General features: G+C 38.5%; 2 protein-coding genes across 6 annotated transcripts in view; one reads left to right on the top strand and one right to left on the bottom strand.

The window, feature by feature from the left end:
* Nucleotides 1–22,605, top strand: part of GIGYF2 (GRB10 interacting GYF protein 2) — a 132,587-nt gene that overhangs the window by 44,009 nt on the left and 65,973 nt on the right. For all 4 annotated transcript variants that reach the window (XM_004389484.3, XM_023724498.1, XM_023724496.1 and 1 more), the window contains 4 exons: nt 1,837–1,932; nt 6,902–7,013; nt 10,420–10,531; nt 11,185–11,225. In XM_004389484.3, the coding sequence (XP_004389541.1) occupies nt 1,837–1,932; nt 6,902–7,013; nt 10,420–10,531; nt 11,185–11,225 (361 nt within the window). The remainder of the gene's footprint in view (nt 1–1,836; nt 1,933–6,901; nt 7,014–10,419; nt 10,532–11,184; nt 11,226–22,605) is intronic.
* KCNJ13 (potassium inwardly rectifying channel subfamily J member 13) lies at nt 17,452–22,186 on the bottom strand. 2 transcript variants are annotated; one of them, XM_012559439.2, is made up of 2 exons: nt 19,921–22,186; nt 17,452–18,136 (listed from the first exon to the last, which is right to left on the bottom strand). In XM_012559439.2, exons 1-2 carry the CDS (start codon nt 20,378–20,380, stop codon nt 17,514–17,516), a joined length of 1,083 nt encoding a protein of 360 aa, XP_012414893.1. In that variant the 5' UTR covers nt 20,381–22,186; the 3' UTR covers nt 17,452–17,513. The 2 variants fall into 2 exon arrangements, with proteins under 2 accessions (XP_012414893.1, XP_004389543.1); XM_004389486.2 differs by having other exon boundaries at nt 20,157–22,186.

Below are 22,605 nucleotides of genomic sequence, written 5' to 3'. Positions count from 1 at the left end.
CATAAACCAGAGACTTCATCAGCCTGAGACCAGAAGAACTAGATGGTGCCTGGCTACTACCAGTGACCACCCTGACAGTGAACACAGCAGAGAGCCCAGGATGGAGCAGGAGAAAGGTGGGGTGCAGAACTCAAATTCTAGTAAGAAGACTAGACTTAATGATCTGAGACTGGAGGAACCCTGGAAAGCATGGCCCCTGGATTCTCTGTCAGCCCAGAACTAAAGCAATTTCCAAGGCTAAGTCTTCAGACAAGGATTGGAATGGACTGTGGGACATAAAGCGGTACTTGTGAGGAGTGTGCCTCTTAGCTCAAGTAGATACAAGAGACCAAAAGGGCAGCTTCTGTCCGAAGGTGAGATGGGAAGGCAGGGAGGGTTAGGAGCTGGTTGAATGGACATGGGGAATCAGGAGTGGAAAGGAGGGTGTGCTGTCACAATATGGGGAGAGCAATTAGGGTCACATAACAATGTATGTACAAATTTTTATATGGGAAAAAAATAATAATAATTAATATATCCTACTAATGCATTGAACCATGGTTTTTCTCTCAACCTTACCTTTTTTCCTGCTTTGAAACCTGAAATACTGAACAGGCTTTCTAAGTGTTACACACTCTGTTTTTCAGAGAAGAAATACTAAGACAGGACCAATAGTCAGCACTTAATACCTTTTCTAGCTACTTTCCTCTTAACCCCTCTTTCATGTTTATTTTATTTCTCTCCTGGTTGGATGGCTTAGAGTTGAGAAATGAAGGCTTTCTCCCTCTTTACTGAACTTCTTACTCTGTGTTCCAGTTGGAAGTCAGGGGCAGCTTCTCCTGTTCTTTTTGTTTTTGAGTTCAATGTAACATTTTTAATGGAGATAGAATCTTAAAATGTAGCATTACATTTCTGTCACTTACAAAGGATCAAAACTCTGAAGCAGTACAATTTAGTCTTTTATTGTCTGACTAGTGAGAAGTAGTATTTTCTACTTTTTTCAGTATGCTTTGTTTTTAATTTTATCAATGGATTGAGAATCCCAAATTGTAACGAGGTTGCTAAGGACAGATGTAATTGCTTCTAAAAAGCTCCTTACCGCCTCATGCTTGAGTTAAATGTGGAGATTTTTACTCCTCCATTGTGCACTGTGGAATATCAGTTTATGCTATCTATCAAATCCAAAAGTGCTGGTATGATAGGAAGTTTGGGAGGGTGATACTTTTATTAGGTGCCGTCGAGTCGGTTCTGACTCATCGCCACCCTATATACAACAGAATGAAACACTGCCCAGTCCTGTGCCATCCCCACAATCATTGCTATGTTTGAGCCCATTGTTGCAGCCACTGTGTCAGTCCATCCTGTTGAGGGTCATTCTCTTTTTGGCTGACCCTTTGCTTTACCAAGCATGAAGTCCTTCTCCAGGGACTGGTTCCTCCTGATAACATGTCCAAAGTATGTGAGATAAAGTCTCGCCATCCTTGCTTCTAAGGAACACTCTGGATGTATTTCTTCCAAGACAGACTTGTTCGTTCTTCTGGTAGTCTATGATACGTTCAACATTCTTCACCAGCACCATAGTTTAAAGGCATCAGTTCTTCTTCGGTCTTCCTTATTCATTGTCCAGGTTTTATATGCATATGAGGTGATTGAAAATATCATGGGTGATGGAGTTTAGTATTTGACGCTCAAAATATGTAAGTGCCACAGAAGTTAAATATGGTGAATAAGCTTTAATACATACTTATAATGATCAGCAGTGGATAAATGGAAGTATGTTTTTTCTTGGTTTTAACTTGTAATTGAAAATTCGATAGTATTAATCTCATGGTATTATTCATGCGTTTGACCATACAGATACCTTCAGACCTTCTGGATAAAGAATTTCTGCCTATACTACAGGAGGAGCCCCTACCACCTTTGGCTCTTGTACCCCTTACGGAAGAAGAACAGGTTTGTGCCCAGCTTTGATCCTCAGCTTTAGCCCTTTCCTTTCCACTAAGGCTTGAAAATGGGAAGGTACTACTTAGGCCCTAGGGAGCTTCGTGTGTCGCCACAGGCCTGCTTCCTTCTTAACCAACTTCCCTCCCTCCCTTCACTTTCTAAAAATTAATTAGTTTATTTTTATTGGGGCAAATGTATATGCAGCAAACCATTTAACCGTTTCAATGTTTTTCATGTCAGTGACATACTTGGTTTATCTTGTTGTTCAACCATCACCCTTACCTGTTGCCAGTTTTTTCATCCCCCTTATCAGAAGCTCAGTGTCCCGTAAGCACTGAGTCTTCCTTTCTCCCTCCCCCTGCCTGCACTTGGTAACCAGTAGTAAACTATGGTCTCGATGAATTTGTCTATTCTAGATACTTCATATAAGTGGGATCGTGTAATATTTGTTCTTTTGTGTCTAACTTACTTCACTGAGCATAATGTTTTCGAGGTTCATCCGTGTCGCAGCCTGTATCCCAGCTTCATTTATGGCTGAGTAATATTCCACTATATGAATGGACCACATTTGGTTTGTCCATTCATCTGTTGATGGACACTTGGGTTGTTTCCACCTTTTGGATACTGTGAATAATGCTGCAGTGACCATTGGTGTATAAGTAGTGGTGTGAGTCCCTGCTTTTAAGTCTCGGGTGTATACCTAGGAGTGGAATTGTCTTTTTTTCTTGGTATGTGGATGCCTCCTTTTTAGTTGACTAGATTCTGCTTTAGTATCTGATGCTGTTGAAATGTTTCTGCATTCTTAAGGACAATGGAATCATCTCTAATAACTTAGTCAGGTAGACAGGCCCATAAAAAAAGTTTTTTTTTTTTTTGGTTGGGAGATCTGTCTTTCCAGAAGAATATAGTTTTTCATAAGTAACTGCCAAGCTGCATTTTCACCAGTGTATTCTAACACTTGAAAGCTGGCTGTCAGGGAAAATGTAGATGTTCAGCACAAAATGCACTTAAAACTCCTCTATTACTGATTTTTGTTTATGATGCTGTGAGAAAGCTAGCAGATTTTGTGGCGTCCCTGTTTATAGAGCACTTTGTCTTGTACAAAGATAAATAAATTTTTGATTTCAAGGAGCCTATGGTGATTGTAGGAAAACGGAGAAATAAGAGCTTTGTCGGAATGCTGGAATGCCACTTTAAATGAAGCATTAATTTTTCTAAAAAGTATTATTGAGACATAATTCACATACCATAAAATTCACCCTTTTAAAAAGTATACAATTCGGTGTTTTTTTTAACTTAAGGATTTTTTTTTTTAACCTGCTTTTTTTGTTGTTGTACTTTAGATGAAGGTTTACAGAACAAACTAGCTTCTTATTAAACAATTAGTACACATATTGTTTTGTGACATTGGTTGCCAGTCCCATGACATGTCAACACTCTCCCCTTCTTGACCTTGGGTTCCCTATTACCAGCTTTCTTGTCCCCTCCTGCCTTCTTGTCCTTGCCCCTGGGCTGTTGTGCCCATTTAGTCTTGTTTTGTTTTATGGGCTTGTCTTATCTTTGGCTGAAGGGTGAACCTCAGGAGTGACTTCATTACTGAGCTAAAAGGATGTCCGGGGGCCATACTCTCGGGGTTTCTCCAGTCTCTGTCAGACCAGTAAGTCTAGTCTTTTTTTTTTTTGTGAGTTAGAATTTTGTTCTACATTTTTCTCCAGCTTTGTTTGGGACCTTCTATTGTGATCCCTGTCAGAGCAGTCGGTGATGGTAGCCGGGCACCATCTAGTTGTGCTAGACTCTGTCTGGTGGAGGCTGTGGTAGTTGGGGTCGATTAGTCCTAATCTTTCCCTTGTGTCGTTGCTCTTCTCCCTTGCTTCAGACAAGGTGAGACCACTGAAGTATCTTAGATGGCCGCTCACAAGCTTTTAGGACCCCAGATGCTGCTCATCAAAGTAGAATGTAGAACATTTTCTTTATTAACTATGTTATGCCAGTTGAGCTAGATGTTCCCTGAGACCATGGTCCCCAGAGCCCTCAGCCCAGTAATTTGGTCCCTCAGGGAGTTTCTGTGGTTTTTTAGTACATTCGCAGAGTTGTACAACCAACACCACTATCTAATCCCAGAACATTTTCATCTTTACTTTTTGTGACAGCCTTGGCTGTTTCCTCTGTACTCTTGCCGTGTTTTGCATTGGGAGGCTTCTCTATTGAGAAAGAAAAGCTTATTGAAAGAACTCTATTAGAATTGTATTAAATTCTAAGGAAGATGTGATGTTAATCTTTGATAATTCTCAGCACCATACTTCCAAAAACTATTTTGTTTTCTTTTGTTTATGCTTTTGTCTTAGTTATCTAGTGCTGCCGTAACAAATACCAGAAGTGAATGGCTTTAACAAAGAGAGATTTATTCTGTCACAGTCTAGGAGGCTAAAAGTCTGAATTCAGGGTGCCGGCTCCTGGGGAAGGCTTTCTCTCCCTGTCGGTTCTGGGGGAAGGTCCTTGTCATCAGTCTTCCCCTGGTCTAGGAGCTCTCAGGCGTGGGGATCTTGGGTCCAAAGGATGCACTCTGCTCCTGGCGCTACTTTCTTGGTGGTATGAGTTCTCTCTGTCTCGCTGCTAGCTTCTCTCTTTTATATCTGCAAAGAGATTGACTCAAGATACAACTTAATCTTGTAGATTGAGCCCTGCCTCATTAACATAACTGCCTCTAATCCTGCCTCATTAACATAGAGGCAGGATTTACAACACATGGGAAAATCACATCAGATAACAAAATGGTGGACAGTCACACAATACTGGCAATCATGGCCTAGCCAAGTTGACACACATTTTTGGGGGACACAGTTCAATCCATAACAACTTCGTTCTGCATCAGGCTGGTTCCATCCTTATTCATGAAACCTACTTTCTTCTAAGGTCATCAGCAGATATGTGTTTATTGCTGTAAAGGGTGCACAGGAAAGACAGGATGCTGTTTCCAGTAATTGCTGAAGAGTTTTTACCAAGTATCCATTTGGCATCTGGCTGTATTTTGGTTTAATTATCCTGAAAAATATTATGAAGTATTTCAAATAAACAGACAAGTGTAGAGAATATTATTATAAAGACCAGTATATTTACTGTTTAGATATATGAAATCTTAAAATTATGACATATTTGTGTTTGTTGTTTTTGTTTGTTTGTAGGTTTTGCTTTAAGAAGTAAGAGTTCACATACTATTGAGATTGTCTGGGGTGTACCCCTCCCTCCCATCTCCGAGATGATCATGAATTGATTTGTTGTTCTCTTTCTTGCTTTTATATTTTCATTACATATCTGTATATCTGTATGCAATATGTGGTTTTGTTTTATAGGGTTATACATTTTCTGATGAAGTTACCATACTGTAGTTTTTATTCTGCGGCTTGCTTTTTTCACTCAACATTGATTTTTAGATTTATCTGTATTGATACATATAGCTCTAGTTTGTTCATCTCTGCTGTCTAGTATGAGAAAATCTACAGTTTTTGCACTCTCCTATTGTTGGATGTTTAGGTTGTTTTCAATTTTTGCTGTTACAAATTACGGTGCAGTAGGCGTTCCTATAACATGTGTTGTAAAAGTAGAATTGCTGTTTCCGGTCTTTACATTTTTTTAAACTTTATTGCCAAGTTACTTTCCGTAGTAGTTTGGGCCGGTCTGCACTCCCACCATCAGTGGAGGGAGAGGCTCCATTTCTATACAAATTACCTAGCTCTTGGATTTTTAATTTTGGCTGAGCCGATTGTGGTGATAGTTGTTATTAATTTATGTTTCCCAGTTCCTATCGAAGTTGAGCATCTTTTCACATGCGTATAGGCCATTATAATTTTTAATTTGCCCACGTCCTCTGCCCGTTTTTCTTTCAGGTTGTTTGTCTTTCTTATTAATTTTAAAATTTCTTTATAAGGTCTTTAAAATCAATAAAATACTTCAGAAAGATTAAAGTACCCAAAAGAAAATTTGGCAAAGACAAGAACAAATAATTAACAGAAACATATATGGCTAATAAACGTTTGGAAAACTATTCAGTGTCATGGCAAAGAAAAGCAAACTAAAACAGGTTTGGTCCTGTTTTGTCCAAATTGGCAGAGAATTATTTCAATAAAAATACTCAAATGTTGGAAGTGCAAAACCATGTTTAGAGTACACTATCGCTTATTTAAAGAGGGGGAAATATATTACATATTTTCTTGGAAAAATACACAAGAAACTGCTAACACTGGCTGCCTTTGGGAAAGGGAAACCGGTGGCTAGGGAAGGAACGGGAGGAAAGTTTTCTCTTTCCCCATCCACTACCCCCTCGTTGTACTTGATCCTATTCCAGATTGGCTATTGGGGTGGAAGTACAGATTAATGACTGAGTGATTGGGATATTGTTTAATTTTCAAGCACCACCCCCACCTCCTGCCATTTGATTCTAATTCCTGTCCTTCTATTAAAAACTACATCGAGTTGTCTATTCACTTTGGTGAAGGAGATGGAAAAGGTCATCTTCCTTTTTTTTTTTTTGTAATGTCTGATAGAACTGTGTTTTATCAGGCTACTGTTGCATCAAAGCTTTTTGTGACTCCCTCTTAAACTTATGTGCTCATTTCTACCTTTCATTGTAGTTAAAGACTTAAAGGGCCCTTTCAAATCAAATCTCTAGCACAAAGTTTTCTCCGTTGATTCTGTTGCATATCCACGCTATCTGTTTAGGGATGTGTACACAATGAGCCTTTGCTTGTGTAATTTAATACTCCCTCACAGAACCTGGCAGAGTGCAAGGCAGGTTGTCAGTGTTTGTAGGTGTGAAACGTTCATTTAAATTGTCAGCTAAGATCAGGTTTTGGATCACCTCAGTATGCCGTGTGGTTATGGTGACCTATGGCTAGTAGTAACTAGATGCCATTTTGTAGATGCATTGGGAGTTGGGGAGAAGCCACATGCTTTAGTCATCGTTTCTTTCTTTTTTTGGCAGAGAAACTTTTCCATGTCTGTCAACAGCGCCGCTGTCCTGCGATTGACAGGACGAGGAGGAGGCGGCACAGTGGTGGGGGCTCCTAGAGGTCGAAGTTCTTCAAGAGGGCGAGGTGAGCTTTCACATCAACAGTGTAATAACAGCAAGAGGAAGATGAGAGGGAAATCCCTTTTTAAGTTATTTTAACACTGACCTTGAACTGTATACTAAATGTCATGAACATTTATTTATTTTCTGCACTATTTCTCAGTATTTGATCCCTGACCCTCATTCGGAGGGGAAAAAAACCAAAACCCCATTGCTGTCAAGTTGATTCCAAACTCCAAGCAACCGTATAGGACAGAGTAGAGCTGCTCCACAGGGTTTCCAAGGCTGTAAATCTTTATAGAAGTAGACTGCTATATCTTTCTCCTGCAGAGCGGCTGGTGGGTTCAAACCGCCAATCTTTCGGTTAGCAGCCGAGAGCTTAACCACTGTGCCACCAGGGCTCCTTAGTTTGGAGCAGAGAAATATAATTCTGGCTGTAGAGATTTGAGTGTGAGAGGTTCTAGATGTTCCCATTTAAGTCAGTCTGTATCCCCAGGGAGCCTTGCACTTTGGGAACCAGAGCTTCTGGAAGTGGCCTGACTGCTGGAGCAGCAGTCAGGTCCCTGCAGGCTCCGTGACACAGGATTGTCCCCAGCCAGAAGGGCCATTAGCAGCAAAAACTGTCTCATCAATACTTCCTTCTAGGGCCTTGTAAGAGGTAGAACAAAAAATATTTATGCAGCATCATTTATTTAACCTATAGTATAGTTTTATATGGAGTCCCTGGGTGGTGCAAATGGCTAAGCACTTGACTACTAGTTGCAAGGTTGGCGATTCAAACCCACCCAGAGGCACCTTGGAAGACAGGCTTTTTGATCTGCTTCCAAAAGGTCACAGCCTTGAAAACCCTGTGGAGCACGGTTCTACTCTGCACACATGGGGTCGCTGTGAGTTGGAATCAACGTGATGGCAACTAATAAGAGCAACATAGTTTTGTGGATTTGTGTCTTTTCTTAGAAATATAATTCTTATTTTGGTATTACTTGCTTTTTTGATATCTGCTCCCTACTTTGAGTTTATTGATTTTTCTGCTACATAACAGCATTCTTGATGTTTGTGATTTAGATATTTACTTGAGCATTTAACTCTGAGTTGGTTAAGTCACAGGAGTAGTCTACGCATACCTTGTAATTTTCTTCAGGAGAAGCTTGGGAAATGGAAGACATAGGGTCTGCAGTGACACACCTTTGTCTCCTCATATCACACCACCCAGATTTCATTCTCATAAACGTGGGGTATCTAGCTGCTGCTTCTTAAGGTTGTGCCTTATGCATAGAGTAGTTTATAGTAAATTTTGATGAGGGATGTATTGTGCGTTCCTGTGAAGAGGCTTCCTTCAGTAGTCCCTGTAGGACATTCAGCTGCAGGTCCTGTGAATGGTGAAGAGGCTAACTAAAAGTCCTCACTTGCTACCGCCAGGTGCGGTTACCTAGTTGTAGATGTCTTTTTCTTCGGAATTTGTCAATCTTTAGAACAGTGGTTTTTAACTTGGGGAGGTGTTAGAATCATTGGTAAAACTGATAAAAAATACGTCAGCAGCAGAGCTCTGGGTGGTGAGATGTAGGTGTGTGTACTTCAGAAGTTCCACAGGCAGTTTGGATTTGCACACTCAGGTTCCATTGGTCCAGAAGTCATCTGAGATCTGTGTGTCTTAGTGGTACTTGGTGTTTTGGGACTGACTGCTCCTGGGGCTGGCTGGGTACTTGGACATTTCCTGTTTTTCTGGAGTGGGCCAGCGGCTAGGAGACATTCTACATAGGCAGCTTTGCCCCCAGTGCTCCGCAGGGCAGAGCCCAGAATGAGCTTATTAGCCAGAAGTGTGGGCCACCAGCGAGCTGGGTTATGTGCCGGATATAACCACCAACTTTGTGCTGCAAATACCAGCCAGTCTCTCTATTTTTAATCCATAGGGAGAAACAGGTGAAGGATTGATAAATTTATCCCTGCTTTCTGGTTTCTTTGACATGAAGGGTTATCATATAGGATAGAACCCTTGCATTCAGAATTTAAAAAGGGCATGTATAAAAGATAGATGCTGTGTATTCCATTCGATTGTTCCTACGGTTCCCACATACAATTGTGTGCATTATTTTTGTGTTTCATAGTAAGATCATCTGAAAGTATAACTGTATTCTGAGCCAGTATTTGATAAATTATAACCAAGAAGTACAAATATTACTTGGGTATTTGAAGTAATTACTTAACTCAGTTGTATTTGGCATTTGGAATGCATTCATGCTTTTATTCATGATTTTCCTTTGGGTGATTTTGTACTTTGGGAGTAGTTGGGCTAGGGATTTCATGTAGTTATAAATCCATCCCTGTGCCCTTTACCCCACCTCCAATTTTCTACCTGGGCTTTGGATACAAATGGTGCACATTAGTTGGGAAAGCCTCAAATTGTACAGAAAGTATAAAGCTGAGGTGCTTATTGCCATCTGCTACCAGACCCAGCAGTTGGACGTATACCCTTCCTGACCCTACCTGTGCAGCTCTGTTGTCTATATAAATGGAATCATTTTTAAGCGTATTATTCTGTGGCATGCTTTTGTTATTCAACAGAATAATGTAGACGTCTTCATTTCTGTAGTTTATCAGGACTTTATCTTCTGTGGCTTCATAGTATTCTGTTTTGCTTTAGCACGGTTTAGTCAATCCTTTATTGATAGATATTTAGGTTTCCAGTTTTTTTTTTTTAATGGCAGTAAACATCTTCATATATATATTGGCGTATTTGTGTGTTTCTATTAGGTTATTCTAAGTAGAATTGTTGAGTCAAAATTTCATAGCCCTAAACAAATTGGTGTTAATAAAGGCCAGTTTAAACTTGAACCACCAAATTTATCAAGTCCCGATTTCCATACACTCGTATCAGCTCTGTGGTCCAAATTTAGTCTTGACAGTTTTCCTCCCTCGAGATTTGAGTAAAGGGAAAAGAGTTCCTTTGTTTGCTCTGGAATATCCTTTAAGCAGTTGGTTTACAAAATTGATAGATTAGAGTTGACTTTACTAAATTATCTTTTCTCTGAGATTAAATAAATTATTCCAAGATTTATGCTTGGCTTTTGTACTTTAGCTCCCCTCTTCACAGGCTTTCCAAATCAAGATTTTCCATTTTTGTTGAAAATAATCCAGTAAAAGGTTTAATTTACAATAATGGTTTATTGAACTTTTTATGAATTTCACTGTTGAACTTTTTATTAAAGAGCTTGATAGTGACACTGTTTCTTGTTCAGGACTAGCACTGAGACTCTTACACCGATTTTCTAACTTGTTTTTTCAGTCTCCTATAGTCGACCCAACAGGGCTCACTAAGTATTTAAATGTGGTGACATCCTGCTTCATATAGAGAGAGAACTTCAAAGACTGATCTTTGATATTGACTATGTGCCAAGTGTTGACGTCTTGACTGTCATTTTCTCTGTTTTCAGGCAGAGGCAGAGGTGAATGTGGTTTTTACCAAAGAAGTTTTGACGAAGTGGAGGGCGTGTTTGGTCGAGGAGGCGGCAGGGAAATGCATAGATCGCAGAGCTGGGAGGAAAGGTAAGTAAAGGATCCAGAGCTTTATATAAAATTTCTTAGTATGTAAAACGCACTGCGCTTCTGCCTTTTCAGAGGAGAAGGCTCTTTGATGTACAGTTACAGAGTTTCATTTTTAAAAAATGCTGTTCATTAGTGAATATCAGATTGTATGTTAGAAATTGTAAAATGATCCTGAAAGAAAGAAGCCATTCTAGATAAACAGATGTATTAGTTTCTGAGGGCTACCTTAACAAAGTGCCACAAACTGAGTGGCTTAACACACCAGCTCAGGAGGCCTGAAGACCTTCTCTACAGCCATCAAAGTTAGGGTGATTTTGAAAATACTTAATGACATGGGAAAACACGTTCTTATATAAAACTGTGTACAGCACGTATCTAACGAAAAATAACATTCTGGTTTATTTTCAGTATTTAAAAAATTGTGTATACAAAAATACTGGTAGATGTTAGCTTTTGGTAGGTGAGATAGGTATTTTTGTTTTCAACTTTATGCTTTTCTGTATTTTTCCAAATGTTAGGCAATACCATATATTTGCTTTATAATTTGAAAAAGGAAGAAATGCTATTAAAGGAACATAGGAAAGTGGGTTCATGGATGGGAAATCTATATATTACTCTCAAGTCTGGTTTGAAACTTCTTTGATCTTTCTTAGGGGTGACAGACGTTTTGAAAAACCAGGACGAAAAGATGTAGGTAAGGTTTTCTGTTTCAAAATACATTATTTGCATGTCTATCTTTTTAGTTCCTAACAGACTCACACAGAAGGATTAATTTTTAAATAGTGACTCACTTTATCTCCACCTCTCCAGTAGATGGGGTTGTAGCATTGCTTGAGTTTAGAATTCCATGATTATTAGAGGACTGTACTGTGTGAACCCAGGGACAATGAATAAAAACCATTAGAATTTACTTGACTTAATGCTTCAGGTCTGTGTGTTCTCTGAATGGTATGTTCTTTATTGAAGCCATTTGTGAACTGAAATTTTAAGTTAGCACCCAATCTAGTAACTCCGTGTCCAGTGTAGATAGCCTCTCACTGGCTAATTCCAGATATGACATGCCATTCTGATATAGTGTAGATAGCATCTCACTGGCTATTTCCAAATGTGACATGTTATTCTAATATAGTTACTTTTGTCGAATGCTTTTTGATAAGATGCTCCCTTCAGGTTATTATATTAACTGTGCTAATGATTCTGGGCTTTTGATGTAAGTGGTCCATTTTTGTTGATTATGAGAAGAAACAGGGCAAATGTTAGTATGTTTGAGAGCAAAGGCTTAAAAAGGACAAGCATTCTTACTCTAGTCGTCTGTTCATCCAGTCTTTCTATTCATCCGGTCTTCTGGCTGTATAATGTTTTTTTTTTTTTTTCCTTCTCTTTTGAGATGAGAACAGTGAAATAAAATATATAGTCGAAGGATCCACTGAATTAAGGCGGAACACAATAAGGGAACAGGACTTTAGGGTTTATGGCGAATTAATCATAGTTTATATTAAAGAATTTATAATGTTAAGATGGGCTTTCTGACTGCTTAAAGGTACTACTTTACAAACTGCCAGTAGGTATTAATATCAGAGAAAAAAATGCCAGTTCATATCACCATTAGAGTTAATGAAAATGACTGTACAAATTCCAAATTCTTGCAAGTACCAGATTCCTACAAATACCAAAAATGACTGGATGTGACAGAGGTAAACGTTTCTGATAAACATGTTAAATATGTAAATATCATACTGGGACTGATTTACAGATTGTTTTAAAAAAATTAGTTATAGCAAGCAGCTTTGCATCACTGTTTTCATATAATACTCATTTTAACATTAATGATTTAAGTTCCTCATTCATTAATACGGCAGTGGGAATAATTTATTGTATTTATATTAATGAAAAGCCATTAAAATTAAATGTGGCATAAAGAAATTTGGCACAGGCTGGGTAGATAATTTATTACTAGTTGAATGCCTTCACCCATATTGTAGACTACAGGATGAGTGTTATCTTGGGGGGATTTGTCAGGACCTCTACTCCCAAGTCTGATTTTGTACTTTTGCCAGTGAGCATGTAAAGGTGATGAGGGGTAGTTTGAAGAATATGGAATTTGGAATCAGAAGACTTATGATCATGAGTAATTTAAGCTCTCAGATATTTATTAGTTTCATCAATAAAGTGGAGGTGATAATGCCTTGTAAAATTTTTAGGAATAAATAAGAGTATATGGACTAATTTATTCATGCAACAAATACTGAGTTCCTATGGTACAGTAGTTAAAGTGCTCGGCTGCTAACTGAAATGTCGGTGGTTTGAACCCAGCAGCTGCTCTGTGAGAGAAAAATGTGACAGTCTGCTTCCATAAAGATTACAGCCTTGGAAACCCTATGGGGCAGTTTTGCCCTGTCCTGTAGGGTCGCTATGAGTTGGAATTGACTCGAGGGGAACGGGTGATCACTATGCCAGGCATGGTGCTAGGTACCAAATAAATGTTCCTTTTCTTGGGAGGACAATGTTGGTGTGCTGATCACTTTTTCAGATCATTCAGTGTCTTGAGGGAGCTGTGGAGTGGCATAGTTGGGACTTGGGATCAGAATTAAGGTGGAACAACATAACCAAATTGAATCAAATGGAAGTTTAGCAGCCGAAAATGCAAAGTTTTGCATACATGAATTCTAGAATTAAAAAATGCGAGAGCTGTGTGTAACAGCAGCCTGCTAGGAGCGGCACAGCACTTGCAGCAGACTCTCTGCTGAATGTAAGTCAGCAACTGCTGGTGTACCTGGGGCCTCGAGCAGCGTTTACTACAATAAAGTGTCTTCAGTGAGTTAGGGGAGAGAGAGTCCCACTATCACAGGACAGCTAAGGTATTGTGTTCAGTTCTGGGGGCACACTTTGAAAGAAGTATCCATACATTGGAGTAGGACAGCGGGAATTTGAAGCCTTGTGACGGAATGCATGAAGGAAATGGTGCTGTTTATACAGGAGACAAGACTGTGGACAGGACAGAGTGGGGAGAAGGGTTTATAAGGTCACTGTCTGCAAATATTTGCTTAACGATCATGTGGAAGATGATCTGAAGGACAGAAAAGAGCCGAACTATGGAAGGCTCAAGGAAGCAGATATTTGATACAATCTTAAAAAAGATCTAATCATTATAGAGTTGTCAGAACATGACGTGGGTTGCCTTGGGGAAGTAGTGAGTAACTATTGATATGTACTCACTCTTTGGTGATTCGGAATAATTGATTATAAAGTTCATTATAATCATTATTTGCGATTCTCATATTTTATATGTAGAAAAATTGTTGAATTGGTGTATGTTTTGCTGTGTATATTCTCAACAATTAACAAAAAATCATTAAAAAAAGTAAAGATCTTTTTCTTTTTCTTTGACCCTATATTGAAAAGGTAAGCTCTCTATGATGAAATTGACATGAGGTGGCTAAGCATATTAAGAAAATATTCCTACTAAAATATCATGGCTAATGCAAATGTGACATGTTGTTCTAATATAGTGACTTTTATTGAATGCTTTTTGGTAAGATGCTCACTTCAAGTTAAGATATTAACTGTGCTAATGATTCTGAGCTCTTGATATAAGTAATCCATTTTTGTTAAAAATAATGTAGATTAAAAAAGCACTGTGCATAATGGTAATTTTTTCTTACACCGTCCAAGAACAGCAGCTCTAAACTAGTATTTTGGGACACTGGTATGTTGATCAATTGTAAGATGTCCTAGCATTGAATTAAGGTAATTGGTGTACTGAAGGAAGGTTCAAGAATGATTTGTTCCTTAATAAGTTAGAGATGGTTCACATCACATATTTGCTTTTATGTGGAGAAAGTGGGTGGGATTACAGACATGTGGGTAAGAATGGTGCATAACCCCAGTGAACACCCCTGGGAGAGTGTGGAGGTGGAAAAAGGCCTGAGAAGTATTTGATGCAGTTAAAATTCCTGTTCAGTAGAGATTGATTGCTGCATAGGGGAGGTCAGTTGTAGTGATCATCTTATAGTAAGATTCTGTGAGATCAAAATTAAAGGGTCACTAAAAAAGAAAAAAATGACCCAGATGATACCACTCCATTGAGCCCAGTGTGATAGTTACTCGTCCATTTTGGTGGGAAATCCTTTAAAATAGACATAGCGGTTTTTGGTCACTAGGCTGCTGCTGACAGTAATAGGGTTTGTACACATATAAAACCTTTGCCCTTATGATTTTTGGAAACCCTGGTGGCATAGTGGTTAAGAGCTTGGCTGCTAACCAAAAGGTCTGCAGTTTGAATCCACCAGGTGCTCCTTGCAAACCCTATGGGCAGTTCTACCCTGTCCTGTAGGGTTGCTGTGAGTCACAATCGACTCAGCACCAATGGGTTTGGGTTTTTTTTTTATGACTTTTAGTAACTATTTGTCTCTGGTTTGTTGGGACTGTGACGCTATCTGTATTGGTTTTCAAAGGCACTTTTTCAGTTAGTTTTAAGGTGGTCTAAGATGCCATGACTGAGCTCACAGGTGGCCCACAGCCAGGCAGGCAGAGCTGTCATCCCTCCGCTCAGCCATTACCCCGTCTTTCCATTGTACTCCATGCTCCTGAGAGAATAATGATGGTTTGCCAGAAATTTAATTCTCAATGTAGAAACTGTGATTCTTTGAAGTGAAACAATCATGCATGAATGAACTCCCAGAAACTTTTGACACCCCAGACAAAGGTTGACTGAATTGCTTAGTTGCTCTATTCATAAAACATTTATTAAATAGCTCTAATGTACCAACAGAGTTTTCTGGGGACATCTTGGGGAAAGTCACAGCCAGGTTTCAAGCGGACAGTTTGTCTGTAACTACAGTAAAAGCTGTGAAAGCCGGGACCTGTGTAAGGTGGAAACCTGCCAGAGAAGGAAAACTCACATATTTTCCATTAATAGAGTGTGACAGAAAAGTGGTAAGCGGTACCCTGTCAAAGGCGGGAAACTTGCGAGATCCGGAAAAACAAGGCAGTCCCAGGGAGCTGCAGCTCTCTCAGGTTTCGCTGTGTAAGGATGATGGGAGACCCCTCTGGCAAGAGTGGAGCCCATGCTGCATCTGCAGGAGACTTCCATCCCAGGTCTTGTCCGTTTACTTGTCTCGTCACCTCAGACAGCTTCCCTTAACCATGGCTACTGGGATCTATGCAAGTGACAGAGGCGCTCGTAGGAAAAAACATACCGTGTAAATCTTAAATACAACTTTATTTTCACAAATTAGATGAATCTTGTTAATTTATTATAGAAGTAAGAATTCCTGCTACCTCTATGTGTTACAGCAGTCTTGGGTTCTAAGAAAATCTGTTGTTCTGGCTAGTACTTAAGAATGCCTAAGATTTTCAAACAGCAAAAGTTCACAGTAATTAAGTTTCTGTGTTCTTGATATTCCTCTGCTATTATACATCTTAGACCACTCCAGAGTTCTTCTTTATTTTCTTTTCCTTTTGGTTAAAGAGTAGAAAAATGTGACTTACTGCTGTGCCCTGCTCTTCACAACTGCTTGCTTTTTACTCAGCTAGTATTTACTTCAAGAGGCGATTCCTGCCTGGGCCGCCACCAGTGGGGAAGGTTGATCTTTCCCTTTTCCCACATAAGCCTGAATAAGGGAGATTCCAGAAGAGAAGAGTGGCCACGAATCTATTGGAAACCTGATAGAGTGACTTTTTTGGTTCTTGTTTTATATTTGAGGATAGTTTCATTTTTTTATTGAAATGAAAAGTTTGCAAAGGATTGTCCTAAACTGGGAGACAAAGGAATGGGGTTCATCTTAGTATATATAAAACAAAAGATGAAGCAGCAGAGAAAGCATCATTTTCATGGAGTATTAGATTTGGAAAGAAATAATAGAGTTCATCCAGTCCAGCCTCCCACTGGTGAATAAACATTCACTTTGTGTTTATAGAAAAAACTATTTGCAGTTGGAAACAAGAATTTGGGTTTGAAAATACTTTGTTGCCTAATTATTTTTTGCTTTGTCTATTAGAGAATTTTTTTTCTAGTGAAATTATATCTAACTAAGCCTTTATTATATATAAAAATTTAAATGTATTTGCATTTATGAATTATTTAGGCCCTTCATGGTTTTTATACCATTGACTGGTGTCATAGGTAGGGAGAGAATGTTTTTACTGAGATCTGAAGCCATTCAGATGAATATTGATTTTTCAATCACTCTTTGATTATTATGCAGAGTAGCTTTAAAGTAGCTTTTGCATCTCCTCCCCAAAATACCACCCTGCAGGTTCTGATAGTGCTGGAGCTTACCTATTTGTTCTGATTACTTTCTGCCACAAATATCTGAGCCTGTGTGTGTTTGGGTGTCGTGTTCAAATGATTTTAAAAAACCAAAAACCCATTGCCTTCGAGTCAATTCTGACTGTTTGCTGTTTTTCCTGTGAATTTTTGTTCTTAGCTGTTACCCCAGTTTTGTAGTATAAAGGACTAAAGAAATGATCGTTTGCTTTGAAAAAAGTAATGTTCACTAAATATTGTGAACATTAAAAGGATGTTCACTAAATATTGTGAAGTCATCATTCCATCCAGGGAGCTAGGTTTGAGGCTAGACCATTATTTCAACTTGTAGATGTAAATGAAAGATTTATGGTTGATTTTTCTTAGAGTTCATCTGTGTTAAAGTTCACTGTCTATTTTACCTTCATTGCTAGAATCATACTATCTCCTTACAGATTCACCAACAACATATCTGTATGTTGAATTTAATTGATTTTAGCAGATAACCACAGATATAATCTTTGTAAAGTAGAATCTTATATTTCCAGAATGCGTATTGTTAGCTTAGCCATTTTTTGTGGACATAGGTAGAGTTACTATGATGTAATTAGAGGGATGTATTCAGAGTTAGGGGGAAAAAAAAACAACCCAGTGAGATATGATGAAGGAAAGATAGCTGTATAACTAGTTGGGTATATTTAATACATTAAAAAAGAAGGGTACCATGGGTAAGTCTTACTCTGTCAGTCCTGTTTCAGAGATCTGAAAATTGTCAATGCTTTGTCCATTGATGTGGATATCCAGGTCAGTCCTGTTTGGGCTCTTAGACACCAGAGGAGGTGGAAGTTGAGGGATAGTCTTGTCAAAATTCTCCATCTTGATTTGATATTCACCTTTGGAACCTCGGGTCAGCAGCGATGCAAAACAGTGATGTATCATGATCTCAGAGGGTAGGTAGGATGTCCTCCTTTGGCATATTTCTCCAGTGCCTTCCTGCATTGCTGAAAGGAACACCACTAGTTCAAAGTGGGGAGGATTTTCATGCTGGAGCAGAGTAGCCAGAGGACTTGATGGTGTAATGGAGTGATAGTAGGTTAGTGGAAATATAAAGAATGGACATTCCTCGGAACTGATGCTGTCAAGGTGGAAATCCACACTGGTCTGGTAGAGCTGGCCATTTTCTCTTTCCTGATAGAGTACAGCTGAGACCCGAACACTGGTTAGAGGGCTAGGTCGAATGTTGGCCACTTGGAAAATAAGATTGGGTTTGCCATCTATGTGAGTTACTACTGCTAAGTCAGTAAAGCGAATTGAGAAAGCTCGATTTTTTGGCCGGGCAATCTTCGCCACAAAGGCACCTGAATTAGAAACCATTGAATTTTTTTTAGCATATTGACTATAAATATCAATACCTTTTCTGAATGAAAAGGGTATATCAAATAGCTACACACTTCTTAGGTGCCATGACTTCTAAGTAAGTTGAGAGTTGAACGCATGGTTTGTTAATTGGGGTTGTCTCATTTTGCCTGAAGAATTTTTCAAAGTATACGTACATTCTTACTTTAAAAACCATGATTTCAGAATGGACAGGCATAATTTATCTCGTTACATGGAAGTGTAAATGAAACTGTGTCCTCTGGTTTAGTACAGAGTCAAACAATTGGTCGTTTCCTATATTCCTATCTCTACTTTTTTTTCTTCCTTTTAATGTAATGGAAAATAAATATAGGTTGCTTACAACCAGATTATTTCAAGTTACAGTAGAGACTAGATTCAGAGTAGAATGTTTTGGGGTGAGAAGGGGGCTAGTAGAATGAGTGATACACTGAAGAATTTTTTAACTTCGAATCTTACGTAAACCTTTTTGTTTGGAAGGCGCTGGCTGCATAAGGTGGTTTTAGTGTGTCTTTCAGGTGTATCTTCCTTGTGCCCCAAACTACAGATAAGGGATTCTTAATCATTTTTATGCCACAGATGCTGTTTACAGGCTGGTGAGGCCAGTGGACCTCTTCTCAGAATTATGTTAAATTCATAGGATTCATTGGAAACCAAAATACATTGAAATCCAGTTGAACATTTAAAATACTTTATAAGTACTCTATATGCTTTATTAATGCATTAAATAACAAAATCTAGTAGCAGGTCTAGTACTGTAACTTTGAAGTATTATAGTATGAGATGAAAATATCTGTGATTTTTATTTGTATCAAAGTTATAGATACTGCTGATGCTACTGTTTTTTGTTGCATACATTCATAATCAAAGGAAATGCCAAATTTTCAGGTCGAGGTTAGTGAAAAAAGATTTAAGTTTTTCTCGTCTAAGTTCACAGACCTCCTTAATTTTATCCATGGACTGACCCAGTTGAAGAACTCTTGTTCTAGAGATTAAGTGATTTCTTACAGGTTGTAGAGCCAATTGGTAGCACACTGAGACTTGATCCCTGAGCACCCTTCATATGGCCCAGTGCCTACCTTCTCAGATTATTATTGGATAGTGTTTTAAAACCAGATTTTCTTTCTTTTGTTTTAATTGTATCAGTTATTAAAAATGACACTAGACCTACTTTATTAGGGGAAGGAGTCTTAACTTGTTACCAGGTTTATAAGTAACATTTCATAATCCTTGTGGCATTTTGTTAAGAATGTATATACTTAATTTTTTCTCTAACATAATGCTGACTGTGGTGCCCTGGGCTCAGTGGTATTGAGTAAACATTGAAAAGATAAATCCAGAGGAGAAAATTCTAGTCCAGTGAAGAAAAAAAGTATTAAATTTCTCCTGTTACGTAAAATGACTATCAAAATATGCACTGAACATATTTATTCACTTATTTAACAAAAAGTTTTACTCCTCTGAAAAACTCCCTTTAGACTTCTTTCTGATATTTTTTTGGCACAGGATGTTCCTACGTGTCATAACAATCCCTTTTTTCCTTAAGAAGTTCCAATAGGTAAAATTTAAGTATATAGTCATGTTCCTTATAATTTCTTCTATTGCTTGGCCCTGGATGCTTTCATTCCTGTCTCAGATATTACCTGCTAATAATACAAATAAATTACTCCATAACAGAATTGCTTATAATTGACTCTGCCCTTTCCAAAACACTTGCTTTTTTTTTTAAAAGAACAAAGACAATTACCTGTGATAAAAGCCTCTAGCATGAGGCCTAGGAGCATTTGTATGGCAAGTAAGGCGATTGCACTTGGACAGTCACCACTGGGGAACATGGTACCATAACCAATTGTAAGTTGTGTCTCCAGGGAGAAGGAGAATGCCGCTGTGAAACTGGTGATGTACTTGACACAGATAGTGTGGTTTTCAGGTGGGGCATCGTGATCTAGTTCCAGATCACCATTCATCTCAGCTAGGACATACCAGAGCACTGCAAAGACAAGCCAGTGGACAACAAAAGAAGCAGAGAAGACCAACATCATCCAACGCCAGCGCATGTCCATTAGGATTCCCCAAGCATCTCGAAGATACGCGAGGCCCCTTTGAGCGCCGTCCATTTGAAGTGTGCTGTGGCCATCCTTGGTGACCATCCTTCGGTATCTCTGAGTTAGGAGAGGAGCTATAACTTTGCAATTACTGCCATCCATCTTAGGCTGGAATTCTCTGAAATCAAGAGTAAATTAGTAAGCCCTTACCTGTTTTATAGTTATTATTCCCTAAATTTGGAGACCTCATTCATGTTGTGCTTTCTTTGGAATGCTTCCCTGACTATAACTTGCGAAGGCTTTCCTAGTCTGACAGCTTGCTCTCTTTTTATCTGTACATAAGAGGGTGTTTACTGATTAAGTATTGTTTCTTTGAATAACTGTTAAAATATAGTTTGACATTTAAACATTTTTCCGAGCATACTGTAAAGTTCCTGAGGGTGATGATTGTGGTTCATGCTCGTTTGACACTACTGTATCTTCTTTGCACAAGTGCAGGCAATCAAGTATTTACTAATTTGACCAAATATTATGTGTAAATAACAAAATACCTGAATAACTCATGATAAAAAGGAATGCGTTAAGTATTTTAAGTGTTCTTATTTGTAAATAAATAGAAATCATTTAGAAGCTTCATGTGAAACTGTCTGCAAATCCTTTGAAACCAGACTTGGTATTAGGACAAGACTTACATAGGTGCTAAGCTTTTACAGATGTGTGGTTGTAATGTATGTTTTATAATTAGCCTATTGAGAGTACACCAAAGAGTTTTATGATTTAAGTTTGTTTTTGTCACTTTGGGCAATTTTCATGGAGTTTTTCCTTGCCTGGCTGATGTATTGCTGTTTTGTTGAATATTCTAGGTTCTGATTGGATTGTGGAGAGAGAATTACTTTCTTGCTAAAATAAGAAATTCTAGGTAGACATTCCTAGATAACCTTAGCTTTGAAAGTAAATACAGTAGAAGAAAAAGCTTAAGGAGTTTAATGAACTGAAATAATTATGAAGGCATCAGATGGCAGTTTTCAAAAGATAATTAATATAGTTTTCAGCTGTAAGCAGTTTTCATCACTGGTTATACTTTCCTTTCTGTGGTGAATAGAAATCTAATGCACACTTTCCTTTGATCTTCTGTGCATATGACAAAGGTGTCTTAAGACTTCTGTATAGAGGCTACCAGGAACAGAGTGGGAAATATGTGTTTGCTCCCCTTGCGTGCTCCCCTCTTTGCCGTAATCCCGTCACAGGAGTTTATATTTGAATCTTTTCCTTCAGAATTAGATGCCCTTGGGAGTGCTGCGTACCCCCTCTTTGCCCTTTGAATGAAGCTTAAGAAGGGACTAGAGGCTTGTGGATCTGGGTTGCTGTGCTGGGGTTTATTGGGTACCCCTGTGTGTTGGGGCTTTGAAGACCACCTCCTTTGCTGTTGGAATTGAACATTGGCCAGCTGGATATTTACAACTTTCTCTTTCGTCCAGAGGCTGTTTTAACATTTATAGTACTATTAGAGACATTCTCTTGTATTTTCTTCAGCTTTGAGCTACTGATGGGATGTTGAAATTGTTTAGATTAGATGGCCAATTCCTTGACTTTTTAAAGTAGCCATTTCAGTTTCTTATTACAGACTTTAAAAAATCTTAGTGCTTTAATGTTTTATAGTTTATTAGCATAATAATTTATCATAATCATAATTTTAGTTAGTGTATTTTTTTCTCCATGATGTAGGTATTAATAACCCTGATTTTGCTAGATTATTTAAAGGGTTTAGGAGAAATGATGTCTGTCCTTTTGGAAATAATAATAATAAAATCTTCGTAGGCACTGTGCTAGGTGCTTTCCTAATGCATTGTCTTTAAGTCTTTGGGATCTCAGCCACATAGGCATCATCTCCATTTTTCAGATGAAGTCACTGAGGCTCAGAGAGATAAAAGAAACCTGTATAGGGCAAATGGGGGCAACATTTGGATTATTATCCAGGTCTGGCTAACTCCAGAGCCAGCTTTTTTTTTTTTTTTTTTAAACCACAAGGAGCTGTCTATTCAGAGTTTGGCGAAATAAAAATCTTTCCCTAGATGACTGGCATTGCATTCACAAGATGGTCTTTTGACAGCTAGATTTTTGGTAGGTGGCCCTCCCTGTCTCCATCACTGTCTCAGGTGTCTGTCCTAAACCATTGTTAGCTTTGTACATGATTCTTATGGCAGTAACAATTACTATATTAGCTGATATCTATTGACTGGTTACTGTGTGCCAGGAAACATAGTAAACACTCCTGTATTAACTCACATGAAACTCATAGGCAATGCCTGGCACAGACCAAGCTCTCCGTAAATGTTAGTTGCTTTATTGTTATTAATAACATCTTTTAACTTTCACGGTAATAAGTA

Source organism: Trichechus manatus, unplaced genomic scaffold (genome assembly GCF_000243295.1).
Source record: "Trichechus manatus latirostris isolate Lorelei unplaced genomic scaffold, TriManLat1.0 scaffold00249, whole genome shotgun sequence".
NCBI classification, from domain to species: Eukaryota; Metazoa; Chordata; class Mammalia; order Sirenia; family Trichechidae; genus Trichechus; species Trichechus manatus.
The sequence above is the reverse complement of the archived record's forward strand: the minus strand, read 5'-3'. Positions and strand labels throughout refer to the sequence as shown.

Excerpts from the sequence above, each read along its gene's own strand:
- KCNJ13 (XM_012559439.2), bottom strand. The coding sequence starts at position 20,380 with ATGGATGGCAGTAATTGCAAAGTTATAGCTCCTCTCCTAACTCAGAGA. Across the intron at positions 18,137-19,920 it reads GCTAGAGGCTTTTATCACAG|GTGCCTTTGTGGCGAAGATT; the intron begins GTAATTGTCTTT and ends TTTCTAATTCAG.